The sequence below is a fragment of the Phragmites australis genome, chromosome 5 (genome assembly GCF_958298935.1).
Source record: "Phragmites australis chromosome 5, lpPhrAust1.1, whole genome shotgun sequence".
NCBI classification, from domain to species: domain Eukaryota; kingdom Viridiplantae; phylum Streptophyta; class Magnoliopsida; order Poales; family Poaceae; genus Phragmites; species Phragmites australis.
In genome coordinates, this window is record NC_084925.1 from 25625510 (window position 1) to 25648778 (window position 23269).

At 38.7% G+C, this 23269-nt stretch overlaps 1 protein-coding gene and 2 pseudogenes across 1 annotated transcript; 2 read left to right on the top strand and 1 right to left on the bottom strand.

The window, feature by feature from the left end:
- The first annotated feature begins 685 nt into the window (after positions 1 to 685).
- On the top strand, positions 686 to 4175 carry LOC133917891 (chaperone protein ClpD1, chloroplastic-like; annotated as a pseudogene).
- A 930-nt stretch (positions 4176 to 5105) lies between these two features.
- Positions 5106 to 8396, bottom strand: LOC133919014 (chloroplastic import inner membrane translocase subunit HP30-2-like). The gene is made up of 6 exons (XM_062363192.1): positions 8028 to 8396; positions 7233 to 7348; positions 6804 to 6930; positions 5596 to 5741; positions 5434 to 5496; positions 5106 to 5350 (listed from the first exon to the last, which is right to left on the bottom strand). The coding sequence occupies exons 1-6, from the start codon at positions 8358 to 8360 to the stop codon at positions 5323 to 5325; spliced, it is 813 nt and encodes a 270-aa protein (XP_062219176.1). The 5' UTR covers positions 8361 to 8396; the 3' UTR covers positions 5106 to 5322.
- A 137-nt stretch (positions 8397 to 8533) lies between these two features.
- LOC133919013 (protein WHAT'S THIS FACTOR 9, mitochondrial-like) lies at positions 8534 to 20276 on the top strand (annotated as a pseudogene).
- Positions 20277 to 23269: the final 2993 nt, after the last annotated feature.

The following is a 23269-nucleotide window of genomic DNA, read 5'->3' on the forward strand; positions in this document are numbered from 1 at the left end:
TGGCTTGGTGGCTCTACTCATATGAGGCCTTGATGGCTCAAGAGTCGTGACTGACTGACGTCTAGGAGCATATCCTTGGTGGAGCCCCAACGGGAAATAGTGGTGACGTTTATATCATCGATACAACGGGATAAAAATCACTTATACCGAGTTTACTCTCTCTACCTTGTTTACGTTTCTGTATTTACATACTTGCAATTTACCTTTCTAGACATGTTGCAATATCTTTTAAACGATAGAGTAGACACACTAGATAAATCCATAGCATATTGAGATAAAAATTGATATAGGCTTATCTTTTGAAGTTTTTGGAGCCGATTAGTTTTAAATATCCTAATTCACCCATTCCCCCTCTTAAAATGTCACCGGTCCTTTCACCACCGCCGCTAGAGCCCAGAGGCCAGAGAGATCAGGGATGACCGTTAGTCAATTAGAGAAGGCTGACTCTGTGACTTGGACTTGGATTAGGTTTCTCAATTGTTTTCCTAAACTTGGACATGAATGGGTTACATGGTGATGATTTTTGGGCCAAAATTTAAGTAGTCCTGAGCCTACCAAAATTTAAGTAGTCCTAAACTTAGCGAGTGGGAAGTGGTATGTACTTGTCATTGTTGATGATTTCTCTCGCTACTCTTGGGTCTACTTCCTTGTAAGCAAGGATGAAATATTCTCACACTTTCGGAGCATGGCCTTGAGATTGTTTAAGGAACTTCCTGGTGGATTGAAAGCAATTCGCAATGATAATGGTACCAAGTTCAAGAACTATCTCTTTGATGCTTTCTGTCTTAAGCATGATATTGAGCATCAATTTTCTGTCCCATGCGTTCCTCAGTAGAATGGCGTGATTGAGAGAAAAAATCGCACTTTGATGGAGCTGGTTAGGACAATGCTCAATGAGCATAGGACTCCTATGAAGTTTTGGGTTGAGGCCATTAGCACAGCGTGCTACATCTCCAATTGGGTTTTCTTGCGCTCGATTTTAAATTTGACTTTTTATGAGTTGCGCTTTAGGAGGCAGCCGAAGGTCTCACACTTGAGAGTCTTTGGTTGTTGATGTTTCATCATAAAGCGTGGGAATCTTGACAAGTTCGAGTCGTGTTCTTTCTATGACAATTTTTTAGGGTATACTCTTCATTGTCATTCTTACATGGTCTTTAATCTTGACACTAACACCATCATGGAGTCCTGTGATGTGACATTTGATGAATCAACCCCTTGTGCTAGTGCTTCCTTTGAGTGTGCAGGTGACCATGAGATTGGTGAAAGCATCATCTTGGATGGCGACCTTTCAGCTCTTGTTGATGACGAGGATGATCCACTACTTCCTACTACACTCACTCCTGAACTGGCTCTTGCCTCTTCTACACTGGCAGAGCGTCCTACAGCTTCTTCTTCCATTTTAGCTGCTTTCGAGCCTGCACCAGTAGCGTTTGAGGAAGAGGTCCTCTCACAACGTGAGGCCCCTCAGGACATTCAGCGGCATCACCCACCACACCAAATGATTGGTGATCTCAGTGAGAGGGTAACTCGTTCCAAATCTGCTCATCATGCTCACTTTACTGATTCTGCATTCGTTGCTTTTTTGAGCCACATGATGTTGGACATGCTTTATCTTATTCAAATTGGATCAATGTCATGCATGAAGAGTTAGAAACTTTTGAGAGAAACCAAATTTGGGTCCTAGTGGAACCACCTCCTAATGTTCACACCATTGGTATAAAATGGGTTTTCAAAAATAAATAGGGGGAAGATGGGTTTGTAGTGAGAAATAAGGCTAGGCTTGTGGCTCAAGGTTTTACTCTAGTAGAGGAGATAGATTTTGGAGAGACTTTTGCACCAGTAGCTAGGTTAGAAGTCATTAGGATTTTTCTTGTATTTGCGGTATTCTAAGGTTTCAAATTGTACCAAATGAATGTCAAAAGTGCTTTCTTAAATTGTTTCATAGAACAAGAGTTCTATGTCAAGCAATCCTCATGTTCTGAGCACCCCAAACAAAGTATCCCCATAGAGTGTATAAGTTTAGGAATATTTTATATGGGTTTAAGCAAGCTCCTCGAGCTTGTTATGATAGACTTAAGTCTTTATTGCTAGAGCATAGGTATGAAATAGGGTTTGTAGATAAAACTTTGTTCACTCTTAGATATGGCACTGCTTATATGATTGAATTTTTTTTCCATCTAGCAACAAATATATATAATATTTTAATGTCCTTCATTACTCAGGTGTTATCTAACAAGATGAAATATAATTCAAGTGAGAATAATCAAGAGAGTGGTACTGTCGACGTTGAAGCACCGTGTGAAGACAATACTGGGTCAACATCTGCTGAATCACTCTCAGTTGATGAGTAAGTTCTATTGTCAGCATGTCATACAGGGTAATCTCTATTTCCTACATATTTGCTCATCACAGATCATTTTAAAATGCAGACAAGTTGTAGTTGGGACAGAGGAAATTGCAAGAGTTGCCTCATTATGGTCAAGGATACCAGTGCAGCAGTTGACTGCCGATGATAAAAAGCTTTTAGTAGGACTAGACGATGAGCTCAGAAAACGTGTCATTGGCCAGATGATGCTGTTGTGGCGATATCTCGTGCGGTGAAGAGATCACGCGTTGGCCTTAATGACCCTGACAGACCTATTGCTACACTGCTTTTCTGTGGTCCAACAGGAGTTGGTAAAACCGAGCTTACCAAAGCTCTATCAGCAAGTTATTTTGAATCGGTAGGTCAATCATATTATGATCATCCTGTTGTTATTTCCCTTTACGTCTGATTAATAGAACGTGGCCTGACAAGATGTTTGCTTCTGTTTTTCCAATAGGAATCTGCTATGCTTAGATTAGACATGAGTGAGTATATGGAGAGGCACACTGTGAGCAAGCTCATAGGCTCTCCTCCAGGGTACATTGGATATGGTGAAACTGGTACCTTGACAGAAGCAGTCAGGAGAAAACCATTTACCGTAGTATTGCTTGATGAGATAGAGAAAGCTCACCCTTATATTTTCAACATCCTTCTCCAAATTTTTGAAGATGGACATCTGACAGACTCGCAGGTATAAATCAGCAGATGCTGTTACATGCAACCATGGATATAAAGCAGCAGGTTTAAACAGTAGAGCTATTGAGCCAAATGAGATGAAGTCCTGTACCTGGAAACTTATACTAAAATGATCAGAACTTAGCACTTCTATCACAGTTAATATGAGCCCTTCAAACTCTCATTCAAGATATGATTGTTCAAATTAGATATCAAGGCAGATTATAAATCAGGATGCTAACATAGACTCATTCTCGCATATAAAGGAAGGAACTTAAATAGCCCCTTAGCCTCTCCATGTAATTAGATAACAAGACTACACATAATTCCAGATGCTAAGTTAGATTAATTCTTGCATAGTTTTAGGATGCAATGAAGTAGTGTCTGAGCTCTTTAAGTTCTGAATATTTTTTATTTACACTGGAGCTTTGTGTGACTGTGCAGGGCCGCAGGGTTTCATTCAAGAATACATTGATTGTCATGACTTCAAATGTTGGTTCTACATCAATTTCAAAGGGAAGACGGAGCATAGGTTTCTTGAAGGAAGATACTGAGTCAAGCTCGTATGTCGCAATGAAATCCCTAGTAATGGAAGAGCTGAAGGCATTTTTCCGGCCAGAGTTGCTCAATAGAATTGATGAGATGGTTGTGTTCCGTCCTCTGGAGAAGACTCAGGTCTGTTTCTTTTTCATTTTGCTCTGAAGTGGTTTTACTGATAATTCATAATAAATACCATAAATGGGTTTACGCCTAGATTAAATTCAGTGTTGACCTCAGAGCGCATGAGACGCTAATGGTAATGATCTCCTTGACATATTTGCAGATGCTGGCCATTCTTGATATCATCCTAAAAGAAGTGAAAGGCAGGCTTTTAGCCCTCGGGATAGGCTTAGAGGTGTCTGATTCAATGAAGGACCTGATTTGCCAAGAAGGATACGACAAGAGCTACGGTGCGCGTCCCTTGAGGAGAGCTGTCACCCACATGATTGAGGATGTCGTCAGCGAAGCGATTCTTTTTGGCGAGTTCAAGCCTGGTGACACGATACTGATGGGCATTGATGGCGAGGGGAAGCCTTGCTTGAGCCATCTGAATGAACAGATCGTCCAGGTTTCTGATCCAACACGGACATTCTGAATTGCTGAATCGGACATTCTGAAGTTCTGCTTCCAATGTAGCAGAGTAGAGAACTAATTTTTTATTCTTTCAACTATCGAGATTATTAATTCTTTCATACGTAGACATAGAGTATTTCATTATGTACATATCAACCAAGATAGGGGAATTTGGCCAGCTATTAATGTTGTTCCAAAGTTCTATCCGACTGTATATTGTTTCAATTGAACAAGTAAATCATTTCTGAAACTGTCCAGTTGCCACACGTTATTGTTAATGACTGTTGTTTCTCTCCTACATAAACTGAACTTCGCTGTTCCGCCCCCCTATCCATTTAAAATGGCCGGATAAACTACCATTTGTTCTTCTGGTGATTGTCCGTCTCCAAATTTCTGTTTTAGCTAGGGAAAGTTGCACGGCTATATCATGTAGCTCCCCAAACTAGCAAATGTTTACTCGGCTTCATAAACTTGTGTCATTTGTGAGGCAGATCTCACTACAGCTGTTTATTAACCTCAATGATGTGGACAATGAAGTGACTGTAGCTCACCTCTGGACAGCACAATTGGCATCTATCTCACCTTGACACCTACAACTCTTCTTCGTCTTCTACCTCGGCCTCCTCTCCAAAAACGATGGCCACACCACTGGTTCTTGCCCAACGCCAATCTGGTTCCGTCCTCTGCTAAAATCTCACCGATGACCTGCACCTTCGCACGTCTTCTCTACTGCCCATAGGTTCATTGACAGGACACATACACCTCAGCTGCGTCTAAACAACAAATTATCTTCTTCCTCGTCGCCTTCTTTCTCACCGACACCACACGTAGGCAGCAACCATACAGGAAAAAAAAAGTGATGCACAACCTTGAGTTGCACATTTCACCAAGCACATGGCGGACCTTGTTTCCCCCCAGAATGCCCAGATTTGCTGACTGTACGAAATGCCAGTTAAAACTTGAATATGCTTCATATAACTATATGTTCGAAATTCAATAGGATGTACGCGAGCTGATCGGCGCCAAATAATAACTACAAAAAAAAAAGCTAAATTCTCACTTATGATGAAATGCCAGTGCCTAGAAAGCTTATTATGAAAAAAAAGGAGATGACATCACTTTCAAACCCAATGCACCATAAAAAGAACCACCAGTCGACACTTGCAACTTCACTTTGATTGCACCAGCTCAGGATCCCTAACAAATTCATACAGAAAAAGAGATCGGGTCACGCAAACTAAAAGTGGAAACCATAAAATACTTGTGCATTAATACCAAACCTTTTAATTTGATCAAGTATGAGAAGTCTGGGTCCAGGGGGAATCTTCACATCTCTTAGAGCGCTGAAGCAACATAATAGTAGAATATCAGTATGTATAATACTAATGTTTCCTGTCCTTTTTTTGTCTAAGACTATAATACAAATGAGAAAAAATATTTACCTGTCAGTAAGGAGGGGTAAGGTTTGATCAGTGAGGAGACCCTTCTTAAAATTCTTCTCATACTTTTGGAGACCCAGTTGTTGCAACATGCTTCTTGTACGAGAGTAGTATGCTTCACTCTGTGGCTTTGAGAATTTCTGACCAATCTGCATATAGTAGTTCCATAGTTTCATAAGGAGAATTAGGAAATAGTCGGCTGTCCTTGGTGACAAGATTCAAGTAGCGATTCCACCAAAATCAAAATATAGCATTATCAAAAGATGTGTTAGGCTTTAGTTACTTATTCAAATAATTCTGCAAGCAAAGAACACTCAGCAGAAAGGAGCACTCCTATTCAACTAAACCATAAATGTTTCAGCAGAATATTAATATTAATGTTCCCTAGTCCCTAAACCATTTCAAGAATTCCATCCAACACTATCAAGACCTTAACCAGCTCCTTCGAGAATTTTTTTTTTAAAAAAAAAAACTCAACCCAAGGGGACAGACATCCCGAAGGCATTGCATTAAGGTCGAAAAGAAGACTCGAAAGCCAGCTACAACCCGCACGCTATCGTTGAGCGATCGCGCCAGTACCATGAGGAACACACAGCGATGGGCTTTTTTTTGTGAGAGCTAGGGTTCGAGCCTGGTTGGTAGCCTCACACCTGAGAATAGCTCCTTTCCTGACCACAAATTATGTTTCCTATTTGTTTTCTGGGAACTGAAGGACTACAGGTAGTTTGCACTTCGCACATACGCCTAGTCGCCTATGTGCATGTTGTAGATATATTTCACAACAAAGCTTGTAAAAGCAACAAGATACAGTAATGTGTCAGCCCCTTGTTACCAGATCAGTTTGGAGGTTTCACATTTCCATGCAGGCCATATACTTTAACCAACAATATTTAAGAATGCATACTAAAATTCATTAAGGTAATATTCTAATGAAGTATTAAATGTTGCTAGCCCGAACCATGAATCACTGGATGTAAGAAAAACATGAGTTGGCTGTCGTACCCCAGTTTAATAGAAAAACTACCATCTTCACATGCACGATATATACTTTCCACGCAGACGACAATATTCCCATCGCAACCTCAATCTCTTAAAGCAGGCATGACAATAGAAACTTGGCAATACATTACATATAAAATCTAATGATACCCAGGAGTTAGCAGTGAACTGACTCCAAATTGTATTAATTAATAAAGATAGCCAGTACTTACCATGAAAAAGCCACCTTGAAATACTGCAAAAGCAACACCAGTTGTAATTGCATTTACAACTGGATTAGGAGTTCCCATTCCGCTCACTATGGAGAACAGAGCACCGGAACCAAAAGCAGCCGCCATGCTATACAAAGAAGATATTGTCAAACACAAAGTAACAAATATCTAATTCATTAACTAGGATTAGTGTATTCAATCCAGATACCTACTTCTGCTCCCAACAGCAATAGGTGAAAGAAATGTCAAATTTACCAGCTTTTATTCAGATTGAAGGTATTAAATGAGCACCATTTTTTGTGGCCAATAAAAGAATTAATTGTTCTCACATCTTAACATCAGTGAGATTAAATCAAACACCACATTGAGTTTTTAAGTTATTACTCCTTGAAGTCTATGCCAAAACAAAACGAAATCCTGAAGCCTCACCTGCCCTCGATGTCCTCTTTCCCTCGTATCCTTCTCATAACACAAGATATGCCTGCGTTTGCGCCAGTCATGACTGCAAAATTCCGGGCTTGCACCAAGGGTCCACCAGCTAAAGCCTATATAAATCAGTAACCTGTTAACCTCAATTTGCAAATATAATTCAAAGAAAATTATCAGCAGGCATCTGCATGGTATCTAGACAGCGGCCAACATTCACCATGTAATGAACTAGAAAATGCTAGGGTAGACTAACTTCATGATCATATAAGGCCTAGAACTAGAAGTTATCATTACAAATAAGTGGGCATTTTCCTCTATTTCAGTTTGGGGCTAGTCGTTGAGCATAAGTAATGGATGATTCATACAGTTTTATTGTTTATGCACTTCTTATTCAATTGATAGTTTTTTTAGTTTTTCTCCTTCTTGCTGAATTATTATCGCCCCATTCACCTACATCTAATTCTGTCCTAGACTCACCAATCCTTGCCCACTACCCCTATCTGTACCTAGCAACAACATAAATTGTGCAGGCAGAGGCTTCACTCTATACGACGTAACTGTAATCAATAATCACAATCATGCTACTATTACGGTCAAACTGTTGAACAGATAGAAGAGACTAATGGCAAATTGCTTCCTTCTGTAGACGAAACGCCCACATAGATCAGATTAATACACCTGAGATTGCAGTTTCGGGATCAAATGGTCCAATTTCGCATACAAATCACATCAATACGAACAATTCGCCAAGTGCAGCAGCAAAAACGCAGCCTAAAACGAAGATTGGTTAACAACCTGGGCCTGCTTGAACGACGCCATGGCCTGCGGGTTGGCGTTGGGCGGTGGCTGCGGCACGGGGAACGGAGACCCGCCGTCGGCCGTGAGCGAGCCCATGAGCCCACCCAGCGCGCCGCCCTGTACCGCGCCTACGGCCGTGGTCACCGCAGCCTCGACGTGGATGGGCTGCTTCGCCATCCACCCGCGGAACCCGGTCTCTATCGCCTTCACGCGAGCGCTCCACTCTTCGAGCAGGTTACCGCCGCCGCGCGAGCCCCGCGCCATCGCCGCCGACGACGGCGAAGCCGCCATCGCCACGGCCGAACCCTTCCCCCGCTTCCCGTCCGCCATCTCCTCGCGTCTCTCTCGGCGCCTGCGAAAACGGCCACGCTTTATCCCCTCGGAATCTTCGCTTAACCCCTCGCCACCATCAAGCGGGCCTCCTCTTACGGCCCATCACTTCATTTAATTAGGCCCAATTAAACGAGCATTTGCGCAGCGCGATTCGGCGGGGCTTCCATTCCATGGCGTGACGATGGCTGCGGTCGGCGATGGGGAAGAGAAGGGGCTGGTGGGACGACGCGGCACCGTCGGGGACGCCGCCGTTCCCGGCGGAGCAGCGCGTGACGCTGGTGAACGTGAAGCTGAAGTGGGTCAAGGACCGGGCGCTCCCGCAACACCCCCGCACCGCCCACCACCTGCTCGACCTCGTGTCCTCCCGGCCCAGCCACCGCGTCCCGCGCTCGGATCTCCTCGCCGACAGGTCCGTCCACAAGCTGTTCGGCTCTGCGGACGCCGCGCTCTATTTCCTCGGCAGGTTCCACACCCTGTTCACGCTGTCCCGCGCCGGCGTATCGCTGACGGACGCCGCGCTCGACCTGCGGCAGCGGGAGGTGGACTGCCTCTGCACCACTGAGCCCGACCTCGCGCCCGCCTCCGACGCCTCCTCATGCTCACCATGCCCCGCTCAATGCCGCTCCACACCGTTGACCTCCTCCGCTGGGACTTCGGCCTGCCCGGCGATTACCGGGCCTCCATCCTCCGCTGCTACCCCGACCACTTTGCCCACGAGCAGCCCGAGGGCGACGAGCGCGTCTGGATCCGCCTCCTCTCCTGGGACGACCTTCTTGCCGTCTCGGAACTTGAGAAGGGTGCTGACGGCGGCGACACCACCTGCCTCCCCTTCCCGGTGAGCTTCACAAAGGGGTTTGGCCTGAGAAGCAAGTGCATGGCATGGCTGCAGGAGTGGCAGGCGCTGCCTTACACCAACCCGTACGCCGACGCTTCGAGCCTCGACCGCCGCACAGACGTGTCAGAGAAGCGGAACGTGGGGGTGTTCCATGAGCTGCTGCACCTCACTGTTGCGAAGAGAACAGAGCGCCGGAATGTGAGCAACATGAGGAAGCTTCTGGGAATTCCACAGAAGTTCACCAACGTGTTGGAGCGTCACCCTGGCATTATTTACCTCTCCAGAGTGCTTGGCACAAAGACAGTTGTTTTCAGGGAAGCTTACGGCGGTGGAAGCCAGTTGCTTTCTGGAAACCGGTTAAAAAACCAACCAATCACATCTATATACTAAACTTAAAAATCAATCTTAATATATAAGTGATTTTATTATTAATAATTATTACAATATTTATATCTTAATCGACAAATCGTCGTACAAAAGACCTATAAAGTTTGAAGAAAAAACGTGAATTCTAAACATAGTCTTTGTTTTCACTAATAACTTCACAGGAAAAATCGATGTAGAACACCTCCTTAAATTTCACCTCTTTGAAGTCTTTTAATTCTTTCCCAACTAAATGTTTAGTTATAGTAAGTGTGAGCGCATGTCGTACTCTAGTTGTAAAGAAATAATATGCATATAAAAACTTTAACAAGAATAAGGTTGATATGACTCTTCTGCAGAAAACATCATTTATTTCAAAAATAATTGAAAAGCAATAGCAATTAAGTGAATAAAAACTACCTCAAGATGTCATCCATCCTGACTTAACCACTTGAGCACCTCAATCAAGATCCTAACCACCAAGATTGAACAACAAACACCTCAACCATTGCTACCACCGTCAAAGTTGAACTACTAACCAACCATCTCAACCGCGATTCCCATCATTGTGACTGGCCCATACCTCAACTATGGTTCTCATCACCCCAGTTGACCCTACTAACCAAAACATCAAATTATAATTATGGTAGATTTTCTATGCCGCTCATGACTGTGAGCACGGTTGAATATTCAATTTTAACTCTACAGAGGTTGTACATTACCTACAAGTCGTGATTTCATCACCCACAAGTAAGTGACTAAGTCTCCATTTTACCTGTGCTGATCAAGCACACTGCACACTACTGAGGTATGTAGCTAGGATATCACTACAAAAATTTTACAATACCCCTCTCAGCATATGTCTACACGCTAAGATTTTACTGCCGTGTGATTTCACCTCAACAACGAAAGACCCCTCTTGTGCCTTTCGAATCTCAAGACATCGTCCATTCACTGCTCTTCTATCTGATCTATACTATACTAGGAGTAAGCAAATTACTTGGCTATGTTCGTCCCATACTAAGCTTATGGTTGTACTGTAAACACAGAAAGTTCACCCTACGAATTGGTCCTTAGATTTAAGCAAAACTAACACTTTCCCAACCATACACATCATTATATCACCTACTCAAATACCTATATCATGTTGCTACAAAATTTATTCGATCATATTTTATCATTATTACATAGGACCATTATCAAGTTTGTGGAACAATTATCAGGATTACCATCCCAAAGCAAGGCTAAGTATCATTTACCCTTCCATAACTCAAAACAATACTAATGTGATAAGGTTGATAAGGGAAAACTAGGGTAACGTCTAACACTTGAGATTCTCAACATATTATTAGTAGCATGTTTGTAAAATAACACATTTGTAAAACTGGGATAAATATAATCAAGAACACAACTTTCCTTTACTCGACTTAGTTAGGTCTTCAAGGTCTCGATCTTGAAGTCCTCGTAGCTCCTCCGGAACGTTGACGTCTACTCGCAAAACTAAGCAAAAAAGGCAACACATAAACAACAAGATCCAAAAAAACCAAATATCACACAACAAATATCATCATATACAAGATCATACTTTTCTGGACAACCCGATAAAAGAATGGCTTAAAACGGAGCTACGGTTATCAAGTTATAATTTTTTAATGATCAAAACAGAACTTAAAAGATCAACTACAGATAAAATTATATTGCTAAGAATTTTCTAGAATTTGTTACCATTTACTTTAATTATTAATCCATATAAACTTTAAACATAACTAAATAATATTATAGAAACATTATTAAATAGTACTAAAACTATTTCAGATTTTATCCTATTTATGGAATTAATTTTGCTTTAGAAAAACATTATTTAAACCATAGGGAAAACATTAAACATAATTAAATATACCTATAAAACATTATTAAACATTTTTAGAAATTGATTCCCTATTTATTATTATTTTTCAGAATTATTTTCATACTGGAAATCTATTTATTACGCAATATATATCAATTATGATGTCATCACATGAATAAAAGAAAAGGAAAGGTGACAGGGTTGTTTGGCTAATGTGGCATGACACATCAGCGGATTTGCTGACGTGGTAGAGTGAGGTGGTGTGATGACATGGCTTAGGAGCTGACTCGGATTATGTTAGTCATGTGGCGGTCTCTGATTGGTGGACGAAGGGGGTATGGAGGATAGAGGGCGCTGGCGACAGTGAAGAGACGGCGACGGTCGAGGTTCCTCGGTGGCGATCTTACCAAAGATCGGCACAAACCTCATCGTGGACCTCGATACACGACGGTGAGCGATGAAGGACCACAAGACAGGGTCAATGATCTCTCCTCGGGCTTCGATGACACCAGTGAAGCGATGAGATGAGCTGGTAGTGGTGTACAGTGGCAGCGGGGCTCGGGCATCAACTGGGAGGGCTCTCCGGCACACGATCGACGATGGTGAGGCTCAGGGAAGCTTCAGCGACCTCGCGCAACGGTAATGCAGCAGGGGAACGGCGGGTCAGCGAGCTTGGCCGAAAAGCGACAATGGCGGCTTCTGCAACGAGATAGGGTGCTACGGAGTCGCCCTCGCATCGGCGAGTTGGGGAAAAAGTTTAGGACCCTCTAGGGATGGCGTAGGGTCACACATATATAGGAAGGTGGGGCTAGAGAGGTCAGGCTGAGTAGGGTTGGGACTATGGCGATGGCGATGTAAATTCGGACTCAATATCTCGGTTAAATGTACAGGGCTTAGAGATATGGTCGGTTAAAGGTTCTGGGACTCACAGAGATTCGAATCGGAGGCTTCTAGATGATTCTTAATATAATTTTTAGTCCATAGATATTGTCATCACTTACCCGAGCATCACATAGAACTCATTCATCTCGATGCATTTCTCTTGATCATATGGCATTTCTTAATGAATCCATGCTTAATACTCAATGCATCACCTATTAAATAACCTACTAATTATTCTCAACACAATTGTTAGTCTATATGTATTATCATTAAGTACCAAAACCATACTTAGGGGCTAGATGCACCTTCAATCTCCTCTATTTTGGTAATTGATGATAATCTCTTTTGATGGTTATATTTGAAAGATGAAGTTCTTAGTATACATCTAATCTGAAGATATAATATATATTAAGATCATGTTTTGGTAACATCAAACACCACTAAGTTGTTTGAGATTATCAAAATCCACATTACTAGCATCAAACACCACTAAGGTTTTGATATTAGTAGAACTAAACATATGTATAGAGCAAACTCTCCTACAATTTATGCATGTGTGAATAAATATTGAATATCATTGTATATATTGTCTATCTCAAATTTTGGATGGAGTTTTCTTTATACATAACAACCATAAAGGTATGCTTATGCATATCACAAGTAAATATGCATGCAACTTAATCGTGCAACACATGCGTGCAAAACTTTTCCTCCTTAAAGATATAACTTTTAAAACTCCCCCACTAACAAAGCCTCTCTTGCAAATATAACATCTACAAAAATTTTCTCGATTGACATCAATGCCAAAATGTAAGAATTTTGAAGAACTTGCCAAATAGAGAGAACTTGCTCAAAAAATTCTTCCCAAAACTCATTAGCCATATCTCACGAAGGAATCATTAAAAGCTAATGCAGCATCACTTATAGTATGAGCTCCCAAAAAAATGTGCATTTCTCATAGATCGAGTGAAATCAAATGCACTTATCGAATTATAATAATTTAAGGAGATCACACTATACATAGATTCAAGGGGTGTCAAGAGATGCCAATTGAAAATTAGAGATGCCAATCGAAAGAAATTCAATTAAAAGCAAGTCAAGCATAAGTCCAAAATCAATATCCAAAACACAAGTGAGATGGATTAAGCTCAATTGAATATAGCAAAATTATTAACATTATAATGAGTATTTTGTTTATCACAAAGTATCAACATCTTACGAGCTTATATATTCAATAAGGTCATTCAAAACAGACCAAGATGAAAGAATTCAAAACAACCCAACTTAAAAAGCAAAAGTTGAGATGTTTCTAACCAAAGCCAATAAATCTCAAGCAAAAGGATAAATTTTACAATTTTCATCAATATTGCATATAAGAGCAACTAAAGTATTTGATACGAATTCTTTTGCATATTCGGGATTGAATGAATTGTAAACATGATTATAGACTCCCCATAAAAATATACGATTTTAAATTGCTCAAATTTGCAATAAAGAAGTTTTTAGGCACTTGCAAGAAAATTAATTTTTCGCAAGTTACTTTCATGCTATGATGCAACCTACATAAGGATGAATCTTTGATATTCAATGCATGAATTAAGAATAAGTCACCTAAAAACATTGGATTGATGTAGTAAATTTTTGTTTATCCTTGCTTGGTTTCATTTTGACACGATTTTTCTTTATGATTCCAATTGAAATTGAAGTTGAAGAAGATCATCTTTATGAATACTAATTGAAAGAAGAATATCTTCTTTATAATTTCCAATTAAAATGAACTTTTTTTTGAAAAGACCTTGTCAATGAATGAGTCAAGCATCCATTACATCTCCATTCCACCAAAAACTCATTTAAGTACAATTTAGTCCTCGAACTCATTAAGTCCGTAAAGATTAGCAAAAAAATCTCAATACATAGAGTAAACTCTATCATAAATGGTGAATATAAATATGAATTAGATACCAATTGAAGTCAATATGCAACTTTTAGAAATTAAGAGGTTTTGAGAAAGGCTTACTCTATATGTTGTATTAAAGAAAGCAAAACACGCTATAGATATTAACAATTAAATTAAACAAGCATGTTCATCACTTCCAAGATCCAAAAAGATATAATTTAGAAAAAAAATAGCATATAAATCAACAAATAAGGCGCAAGATCGACAAATGATCATTCACAATGTTCAATAAATAAACTACCCAATAAAATTGAGCATATGATAAAATCAAATAATTACATTAATAATCAAAAGTTTATCTCAACCAAGTATATTGGAAATGATACAAATGGTGAGATAGCAAAACCTTAGCTTCTATAAACATGTTTCACAAAAGAAACCAATCGTTAGAAGTACAAGGTTGAAAGAAAGATGATCAACAAATTTTACCACTTTTATAATTACCAATTGTAAGTAAATACAATGGTATATCGAGATATCTCAAAATGGTAATTGCAAGATAACATAGATCAATTTTCTATCAATAAAGCATGTGATAAAAGTTTAGAATTAAGCATCATGCTTCATGTCACATTCTTCACAAGATCAACTAGCATAAGTAAATTTTCATAAGGCTATTAGTTGATTTGATCTGAATAAGAAAATGATTGTAAATCTTGAGATTGAAAGAGAAGTATAAACACAATAAAAATCTTAAGTTTCAATTAAAAACAAATATGAATCAATTAATGGATATTTTAAGACATTAAGTCTTAAATGAGTTTAACATACCACATAGATACTAGATAAGTAATAATATCAATTCTAAGTGGTATTCTTTAATTATTCATAATTCATGAGTAAGTAATATGCATAAAGTGTAATACTCCCCATGATGTGATAATCCATTAATTCCTCGAAAGAGCCCAATAGAATTCAAATAAAGACAAGTAATATTAAATGAGACTCTGGCGATCAGATCAGGGAAAGGCACGGTCAGACCACTGGAAGCAGATGACTCAAAAACCTCTCTGTATAACTCTGGTGGTTTGACCGGTATCTTGGCGGTCAGACCACTAGAAGCAAAAAATCCAGAAATCTTTGAGAGAATTTGAGTTAAGATTTTGATTTTAAAAACAATTCTAATGAGATGATTTTTGACAAGTCCACTAGCAATTCAAATCAAACATAACCATAAATAGAATGCCTCAATTCAAAATTTTGCATCAACTTGCCACAATTATGAGAATGAATAGCATATAAAAATATGAGCATATAAATCTTGATGTGATGCTAGATAAGAAAAAAATATAAACTCTTATTCATGCATAGATACAAAACCTACACATGCAAAGGGTTAAAAACCTTCAATAGTTTCTTGGACCATCGGATATTTCAAAAAAAAAAAATCAATCAAAAGTTCTTATGTGAAAAGTTTCAGAAGTCCTATCGGACTATGTATCTATCACAAAAATGGAAATGTGAATTTCAAGAACACTTATCTCTTTGAAAATATTGTGATAGAGTATTACCCATAGAGCGACATTGGATAGATGATGAATATTTTCCATATGACTTGACACTTATAGTACTTTGATGAATTCTTCATCTTCAAATAATGTTGTCAAGTCTCCAACGCTCTCCTTTTCACCTATGGATCATTTGATTGGTCTCTTGCCATATATGTTCTTGACATGATCATTGAGCTCTTTAATTTTCTCTATAATGTTAATTTCACAAGTAGAACTAGAGGAAATATTTTTGTTAAGAGTAACAAGAAATAATAGGTAATTCATCATTGGATATAAAATTTGTATCTAATGAATTGCTAGGACTAGCACATATTAAATCTATGTTGCAAAGAAAGTGTGCTATTGTCCATATAAAGCTCATATGATTTTACCGTTGTGAGAATTACCTTATAAGCTATTTTTAGCTTGATATGATAAGCTGCAAGACTTTCATAAGTGCAGAAAAGCTCATTATGATTTTCATTTAGTTTCACATACTTGCTAGTTAGTTTCTCAAGTTTAGCCCTATGCTCAACATTTTGTTTCTCCAAAGATTCTATATAAGAAATAGAGTTAGAAACACAAACATTATCAATAAACATAAACATCATCAATAGAAAAAATAGTGAATTTATCCTTAGATATAGAAATGAAGAATAGGATATGTCACATCTAAATCCACTAGATACAAAACATCTAATTGCTAATTAAATAAACATGATTAATCTCAAGATCCCCATAAAGATTGGATAAAGAATTAAGGGATTCAACTAGCAAAATATTTGAGTGTTTTGAACCAAAACAAATATCCTCCAAAAGTTAAAACATAATGCATAAGAAAGCAACAAGCAATAATATTATACACAAGTAAACAATGTAACCTACTAAACGCTAGAGATACTTCAATGTAAATTCTTGTTACTGAGATGACATTGGTAGCAACTATGATACCATTTCTAGCCTTTCTAAGCGAATAATGATTATTGAAAAATAGGCTTAGAAGTATTACCATTTGAATAATTCTTACCAATATATCCTTTCTCCTAGTAATTATAACAAGAAATATTTTTGCTTCTAGTCATATTGTCTTGTTTCATGCCGGTTTGCCTCTTTGATGTCTTTAGCTTCTCATCAAGCTTGCTAGGACAACTTGATGCAAAGTGTCATATTTTCTTGAAATTGAAACACAAGATATGAGTGAGACCTTTCTTTTCTTTCTTCTTGCTCATTTTCTTTGTATCTTGATATTTCTTTTGATGCCTTCTATTATACCTTGTTCGATGGTTCTTCTTTTTCTTAGTATAAAAACTAAGTCCACTCTTATCACCTATGCTTATTTGATAATTTAAAATATCATCAAGAACGGTCTTCGAGTTGTAGCATCCTTCTAGTTTCTTTTTCAATTTTTTGATCTCATCTTTTAGCACTTTGTTCTCTTATACAAGGTTAGTATCAACAAGCATAGAGAAAGAACTAGCATCTACATTTGGGCTATAAGATACATCTATCAATTCATCATAAGAAGTGGACATATCGATTTTAGATGCAATGAATGAACTAGATACACATGGCATGTCATCAATTAAATCACGTGTAATGCCTATGTCCACTTTGGCATTTTAGGATATATTGACAACAAGAGAATTATAAGCTTCTTTGAGCTTCTTATGAGTTTCACTAAGAATCTCATGAGACATTTTTAGCTTTTTATGAGATTCCTTGAGATCTTCATGAAACCACTTTAGCTCCTCACATAAGTCTTTCAAAGAAGCATTTTCCTCCTTTAAATTTCTCATTTTAGATTTCTCTTTGCCAATATATTTTTCCGTGCCTTCTAACATTTCTATAAGATCATTATAAGAATATTCATGATCATTATCATCATCATCATAAATACTTTTTACCTTCTTGTTACCTATCATCATAAAGCAATATGGTGATATAGATGGAGTTGTAGATTCATCAACATAGGCACTTGAAGAAAAACAATTCTCCTCATCATGAGAGCTTGTGATAGAACAATTATCCATAATCATCAACTCAACAATACAATCATCATTTGTCATGTTGCATCCATCATATTTTTCTTGCAATTTGATCCACATATCATGAGCACTGTGAGGAACCATCCAAACAGTATTTTAATTAATCATTAAGTCAATTATTAGCTTAATCACGACTTTGACGATTAATCATAATATCATCCTAGTAGTCCCGACACGTGTTTTGTACCTAAGATCGGAACACATGTCTTTCCAATATATGCATCACAACATAGCTTAAGAAAGAGCGAGTAGTTAAAGTTATATTACAAGTTCTTAAGCATGCAACTATTTACAAATGTTTGCAACAAAAGAGAAACTACGCAGTGGAAGATTAAAACCTTAACAACAACAAAAGGAGAGTGGAGCCATATGCCCTTAGGCTCCACCCCAAAAGCCACGTCACACCAGAGTAGGATGTACTACTCTTGCCCAACACCTGTATCGGCAAGCACGAAGTAGCCAAATACCGCCTCTTCCTCACTAGCAGAACCTGAAAGAACAGTGTGAATATGAAGGTACTCGCAAGACTTAATCCATATAGAGCACGTATGCATAGCTCGACTCCAAGGGTTATGCATTGAGCTGATAGCAAGAGTAGACCACAAGGTTAAGTAAAACATATACGGTAAGCAACCTAGACACATGTGTGAGCAACTATACTTAACCGACATACTAGTGTACCCTGCAATACCCAACAACAACAATGTATATCCGAAACAATTACCAACATAACTGTAAATAGAACCAAATCCGATCATTTATCCTATCAATCTGATCATTTCTCTTCTCTAATCATCATTGACCGGCAAAAGAAAATGTCCTACATTTTATATATTTGCCTTGAGCTAGCCATCCCGCCGGACTTGATGAACACATTATTCGAGTCTTGATGCTTCTTCTAGGCTTGTCATCAACTCTTCACTTGAGCTTGATGATGATGTTCATTCTCGCTTCCCATATCGATCCTCTCTTGATCAAGCTCGATGAGGTTCACTTGATTGCTTCCATACACCAAGCATGAAAGATTTATCTTTTCACATCATCTTCATCTGGTTCACCACCAAGGCATGAACCGCAAGCATCAAGCACACAAGTTGTTCACTAATCTTATCTCGATCTTGCTCTTCCAATTCGGTACATTTAATATCTCAATTCAATATTTGCATTCATATGGAACCTAACCCCATTTACTCTCAAGGATATAGCACATGGGTTAGTCCATAAATCTCAATTGACAATTCTATATCTTTAGTCACTTAATCTCTACAAGTGACTTAGCCTTCCCGCTTATTGTCAATCTTCTTGAGTTTCTTCCTTCATCTCATGAGCATCATATAGAGCTCAATGACTTTGATGCATCTCTTTGATCTTATGATATTTCTTAATTAATCCATGCTTTATCACTTATGCATCTCCTATAGAATAACCTACTAATAATTCTCAATATAATTATTAGTTCATAGATTTTCATCACTTAATCGAGCATCACCTAGAGCTCATTCATCTCGATGTATTTCTCTTGATCACATGACATTCCTTAATGAATCCATGCTCAATCCTTCATGCATCACTTATGGAACAAGCTACTAACAATTTTCAACACAATTATTAGTCCATATGTATTTTCATTAATTACCAAAACCATACTTAGAGGCTAGATGCACCTTTAGCATGACATACGGGCCCAGCTAGTCAGCAAGTCGGTGTAGGTGCGCGTTTAGGAGGTGGAAGTGGCAGGCAGGGTGATTGGGCTGAGCGCGCGCTGAGCGGGAGAAAGGCGAGCGACAGCGGCTTGGGCCGGTTGGCTGTGCAGCCCAAGCGGAAGAGAAGGAGGGAGGGAAAGAAAGGAAGGGCCAGTGGTCCAAGTTGGTTGTGGGAAGGGGAGAAAGGAGAGGGGGAAATGCCGGCTCGGATGGGCTGGATAAGAGAGAAAAAGAAGGAAGAAGAGATTAATTCGGCCTTTTAACTTTAAAAGTTTTTTTTATCTTTCCTATTTTGTCTCATGTATATACACATGCATATTTATAAATACAGTATATATGCCATATATATATATATATATATATATATATATATATATATATATATATATATATATATATATATATATATATTCTTTTGTAGGAATATTGCCCTCAACGTGTGTTATATGTGTGTGTGTGTACACACACACACACACACACACACACATAGCACACATACTCACATATATGTGTATATATATAAAGCACACATACACACTTAGGATTTTTATTTAATTTTGCAAAACTCTTTTATATTCTTTGAAAAAGTTTCAATTTTTTTTGGTTTTAAGAATTATGCTGTTACATGCTTGCAAAGCATGCTCATCCGCTTGTTTCTATCAGGTAAGAGTATTCCACCATGATGAGGGCAGCACTGCCGCCAAGGACGAGTAGAGAGAGCCATGACGCTTAGAGCGAGCAGGATGAGGGACGTGAGGGAGAGGATAAGAATTCGAACTCACTGAATGATGCACTGTAATTCCATGAACTTTTGAGTGCATTCAAATGAAGCAACGAGAGTAAGATGACACGGTGGATGATTGGATCCAAGACGACAATCTCTAAACCTCGGCAATGGATGCTCTGCAATGATTAAGCAGGTATATGCACTGATTGCATGATCCTGGACTTACATTATTACATTGTTGTAAAGTCTATGTCCACATTTATGCACTCTCACCACAAAGCAAAATGTGATGTGTTTGGCCTTGAGGATGCTATGCTAGTATATCATTTCTGGCTTTTGCATTCTGTGACTAAGCTTTCATTGTAGTACACATGTACTCAACAGTTATTGTGAACCAAGAAAATTATGTTTGTGATTCACTTGACTTACATATAGCTAGCTCAATTGACAACATCTATTTCTTCATGGGCCACAAAGTACATTACCGGTTTTGATCTTTTTTGTTCTGATGTGATGATAAGTGGTATAAAACTACCATGTACGACTATCCTATACATATACGGATCCCCTAGGGTTTCCTAGATTCTCGAAGCATACGATTTTATCCGGGAAAGAAGTCTCCGGACGTATGGAAACTACCTGTGGGTTCTAGAATATCCCTTAAACAAGAAAATATATCTCTAAGTTTAAGGATGACAGAATCCTACTCAAAAAAGAGTCTGGATGCTACACAGCAACCCCTGCGGACATACATGCAGTCAGGGGACCCTGCTGAGGGGGACGAGCAATTCATAAGCCATACAAGCCATCGGCAATCACAACCACAATCGTGATCTAAATCGACAACTCGCCAGATGACGCGCAAGGACCCTTCAACTAGTTTTAGATCCCATTTAGACTAGCCACGACCTCCTTGTACTCTGTCTCGAACATCAATACAGGAACACAGGACATAGGGTTATTATCATCCGGGAGACCCGAACCTATATAAATCTCTGTCTCTAGTGCTTGATTCAGCAAGAGGGAGTATCCTATTTTCGTTACGTATTCGTAAGATCGGCGATTTAATAATCGTCAACACCATGTTACATATGCTACATTTTATTTATATGTAGGCATAAGTTATGTACTAAAATATCAAAACAACATTTCAATTAACAGAACTTTGCTCGAAAATTTTGCCATTTCCCTTAAAAGCTTTATATTTCTTGTCATTCAGAGGACATATCTTATGTTGTATTTCTAGTTGTTAACTTCTGTTATATCCATTTAATGATTCCCTTAGTTGAATGCCACACCAAAGGCTAGAGTTGGTGATTTACTATAAAATGTCACTCCAAAGGTTCCTTGTTTCAAACTTGTCTTTTTTGAGTAATTAGTTTTATCCAAATCAAGGGATGTTTGGGTTGAGTTGGAACTCCAAGAGGCCATACGAAAACTGGTAACACCAAAGACATTTGGCCACTAGACAGTTGTCGGATTTTGTTGCCCATAGAACTTTGGTAATGCCTAATAAAAATACTGTCAAATCCTGGACCATTTTGTGGGTGGCAAAATGGTTCTATCAAATTTTGGTAGGGCAAGAACAATCGTCACACTTAGTGTTTGCCAAGATTTTGGTGTTGCCTGGGTTTTTCTAATACCAATTTTGGAAAGGTTATTTAGGGGCACCAAGCAACACCTCCTGAGTTTTATTGTGATTTTTATGATCAAGTACATGAGGAACCCAATGACCTGTGGGTACTTTAGTTGGTCCATAGGCTCACCAGTGTGTTTGCACAGCTTTGTAGAAGAGTCGTATGGTGTGGAAAACTGGAAATTGATTTAGAGTCCATTTGCCCGAAACGGTTTAGGACCTTTTTTGCATAATGAGATTGAGGAAGTGTTTATCAGGTGGATTATTTGCATATGAACTCTCATTTCTTGTTATATTAAAATTCGCTAGGATTTCCACAACAGAGTTGTCAGTTGTCACTCGTTCACTCATCTATTGTGTCACCTTTGAGATTATGGACTGATCCTAAGCAACCGAGATTCCTAATTTCCTATAGTTTCCTTATTGATAGTGTAAAGTCTAGGTAGATAAAACGAGACTTGTTTCTAGAGTAGGAGATCAAGGCAATGATCACTTAGCTGGAAGAAACCGCTTTCCTGTTATGAGCGGGAAAAAAAACTATTCTCCATTGGAGCAATCTACCAACAAACAAATGTGTTTTTCAACTTTTTATGAATGCAATCTGACCTTCAGTCTAATGCTTTGATCCTACAGTTAGTCAGTTATAATTAATTGAAAGAACTTATTAAATAGTGTTTGGATTCATGATCCAACAATAAAGTAGGACTTCTTTGCGGAAAAGATTGGAAAGGAGTAGAATTATATCCTAGATATAGATGGGGAACATCAGGTCCAAACAAATTATTCCTCTCCCTGCAGGAGCTAAAAAACAATCCTCGAGCCACATGACACTCTTAGTAAAAGGCTCAGGTAGTGAAGAACTCTCTATCATCAGTTATCGCATCATGATCATCTCTTATGATTACTTTCAAAGACCAGTTGGTGATAGCTGTTTGGCTAATGATTGATGTTTGTATTATTCAATCAATCTTCATGAATGAATGATCACCAGCCAATCAGCCACATTGAGAAGCCTGTAGTTGAGAGCTATAGGGCTTTGGCAGCATTGGTGCAAGCACTGTTACTGTGCACCTCTTACTGGCTACTTCTAGTCTCACGGATGTTCTATTAATGATTCATTGCCATATGTGCCCATAAACTACATCTGAAGGATAGTACTCATTTTTTTCCGAGTGGTTGGTAGTAATAGGTGATCTCACAGTTTGCACTTGTTTAGAGTCTAAGCAGTGATAACGGTACAGTACATTCGCTAGGTAGGCATGGAATTTTATGGCAACCGGACACTTGAATGGCTTAGTTATAAGGAAGCTGAAATTTGATTGTGAGAGTTTATGTAGCATAAGAATCAGAAGATTTTTCCTTACAGTACTGCAATTCCATATAACTCTAAAATTGTAAATTATCAATTCTAAGCATTAC

Coding starts and splice junctions, on each gene's coding strand:
- LOC133919014 (XM_062363192.1), bottom strand. CDS start 8,360: ATGGCGGACGGGAAGCGGGGGAAGGGTTCGGCCGTGGCGATGGCGGCT. Junction 7,349..8,027: donor CGTCGTTCAAGCAGGCCCAG/GTTGTTAACCAA, acceptor TGATTTATATAG/GCTTTAGCTGGTGGACCCTT. Junction 5,351..5,433: donor ATACTTGATCAAATTAAAAG/GTTTGGTATTAA, acceptor TGAATTTGTTAG/GGATCCTGAGCTGGTGCAAT.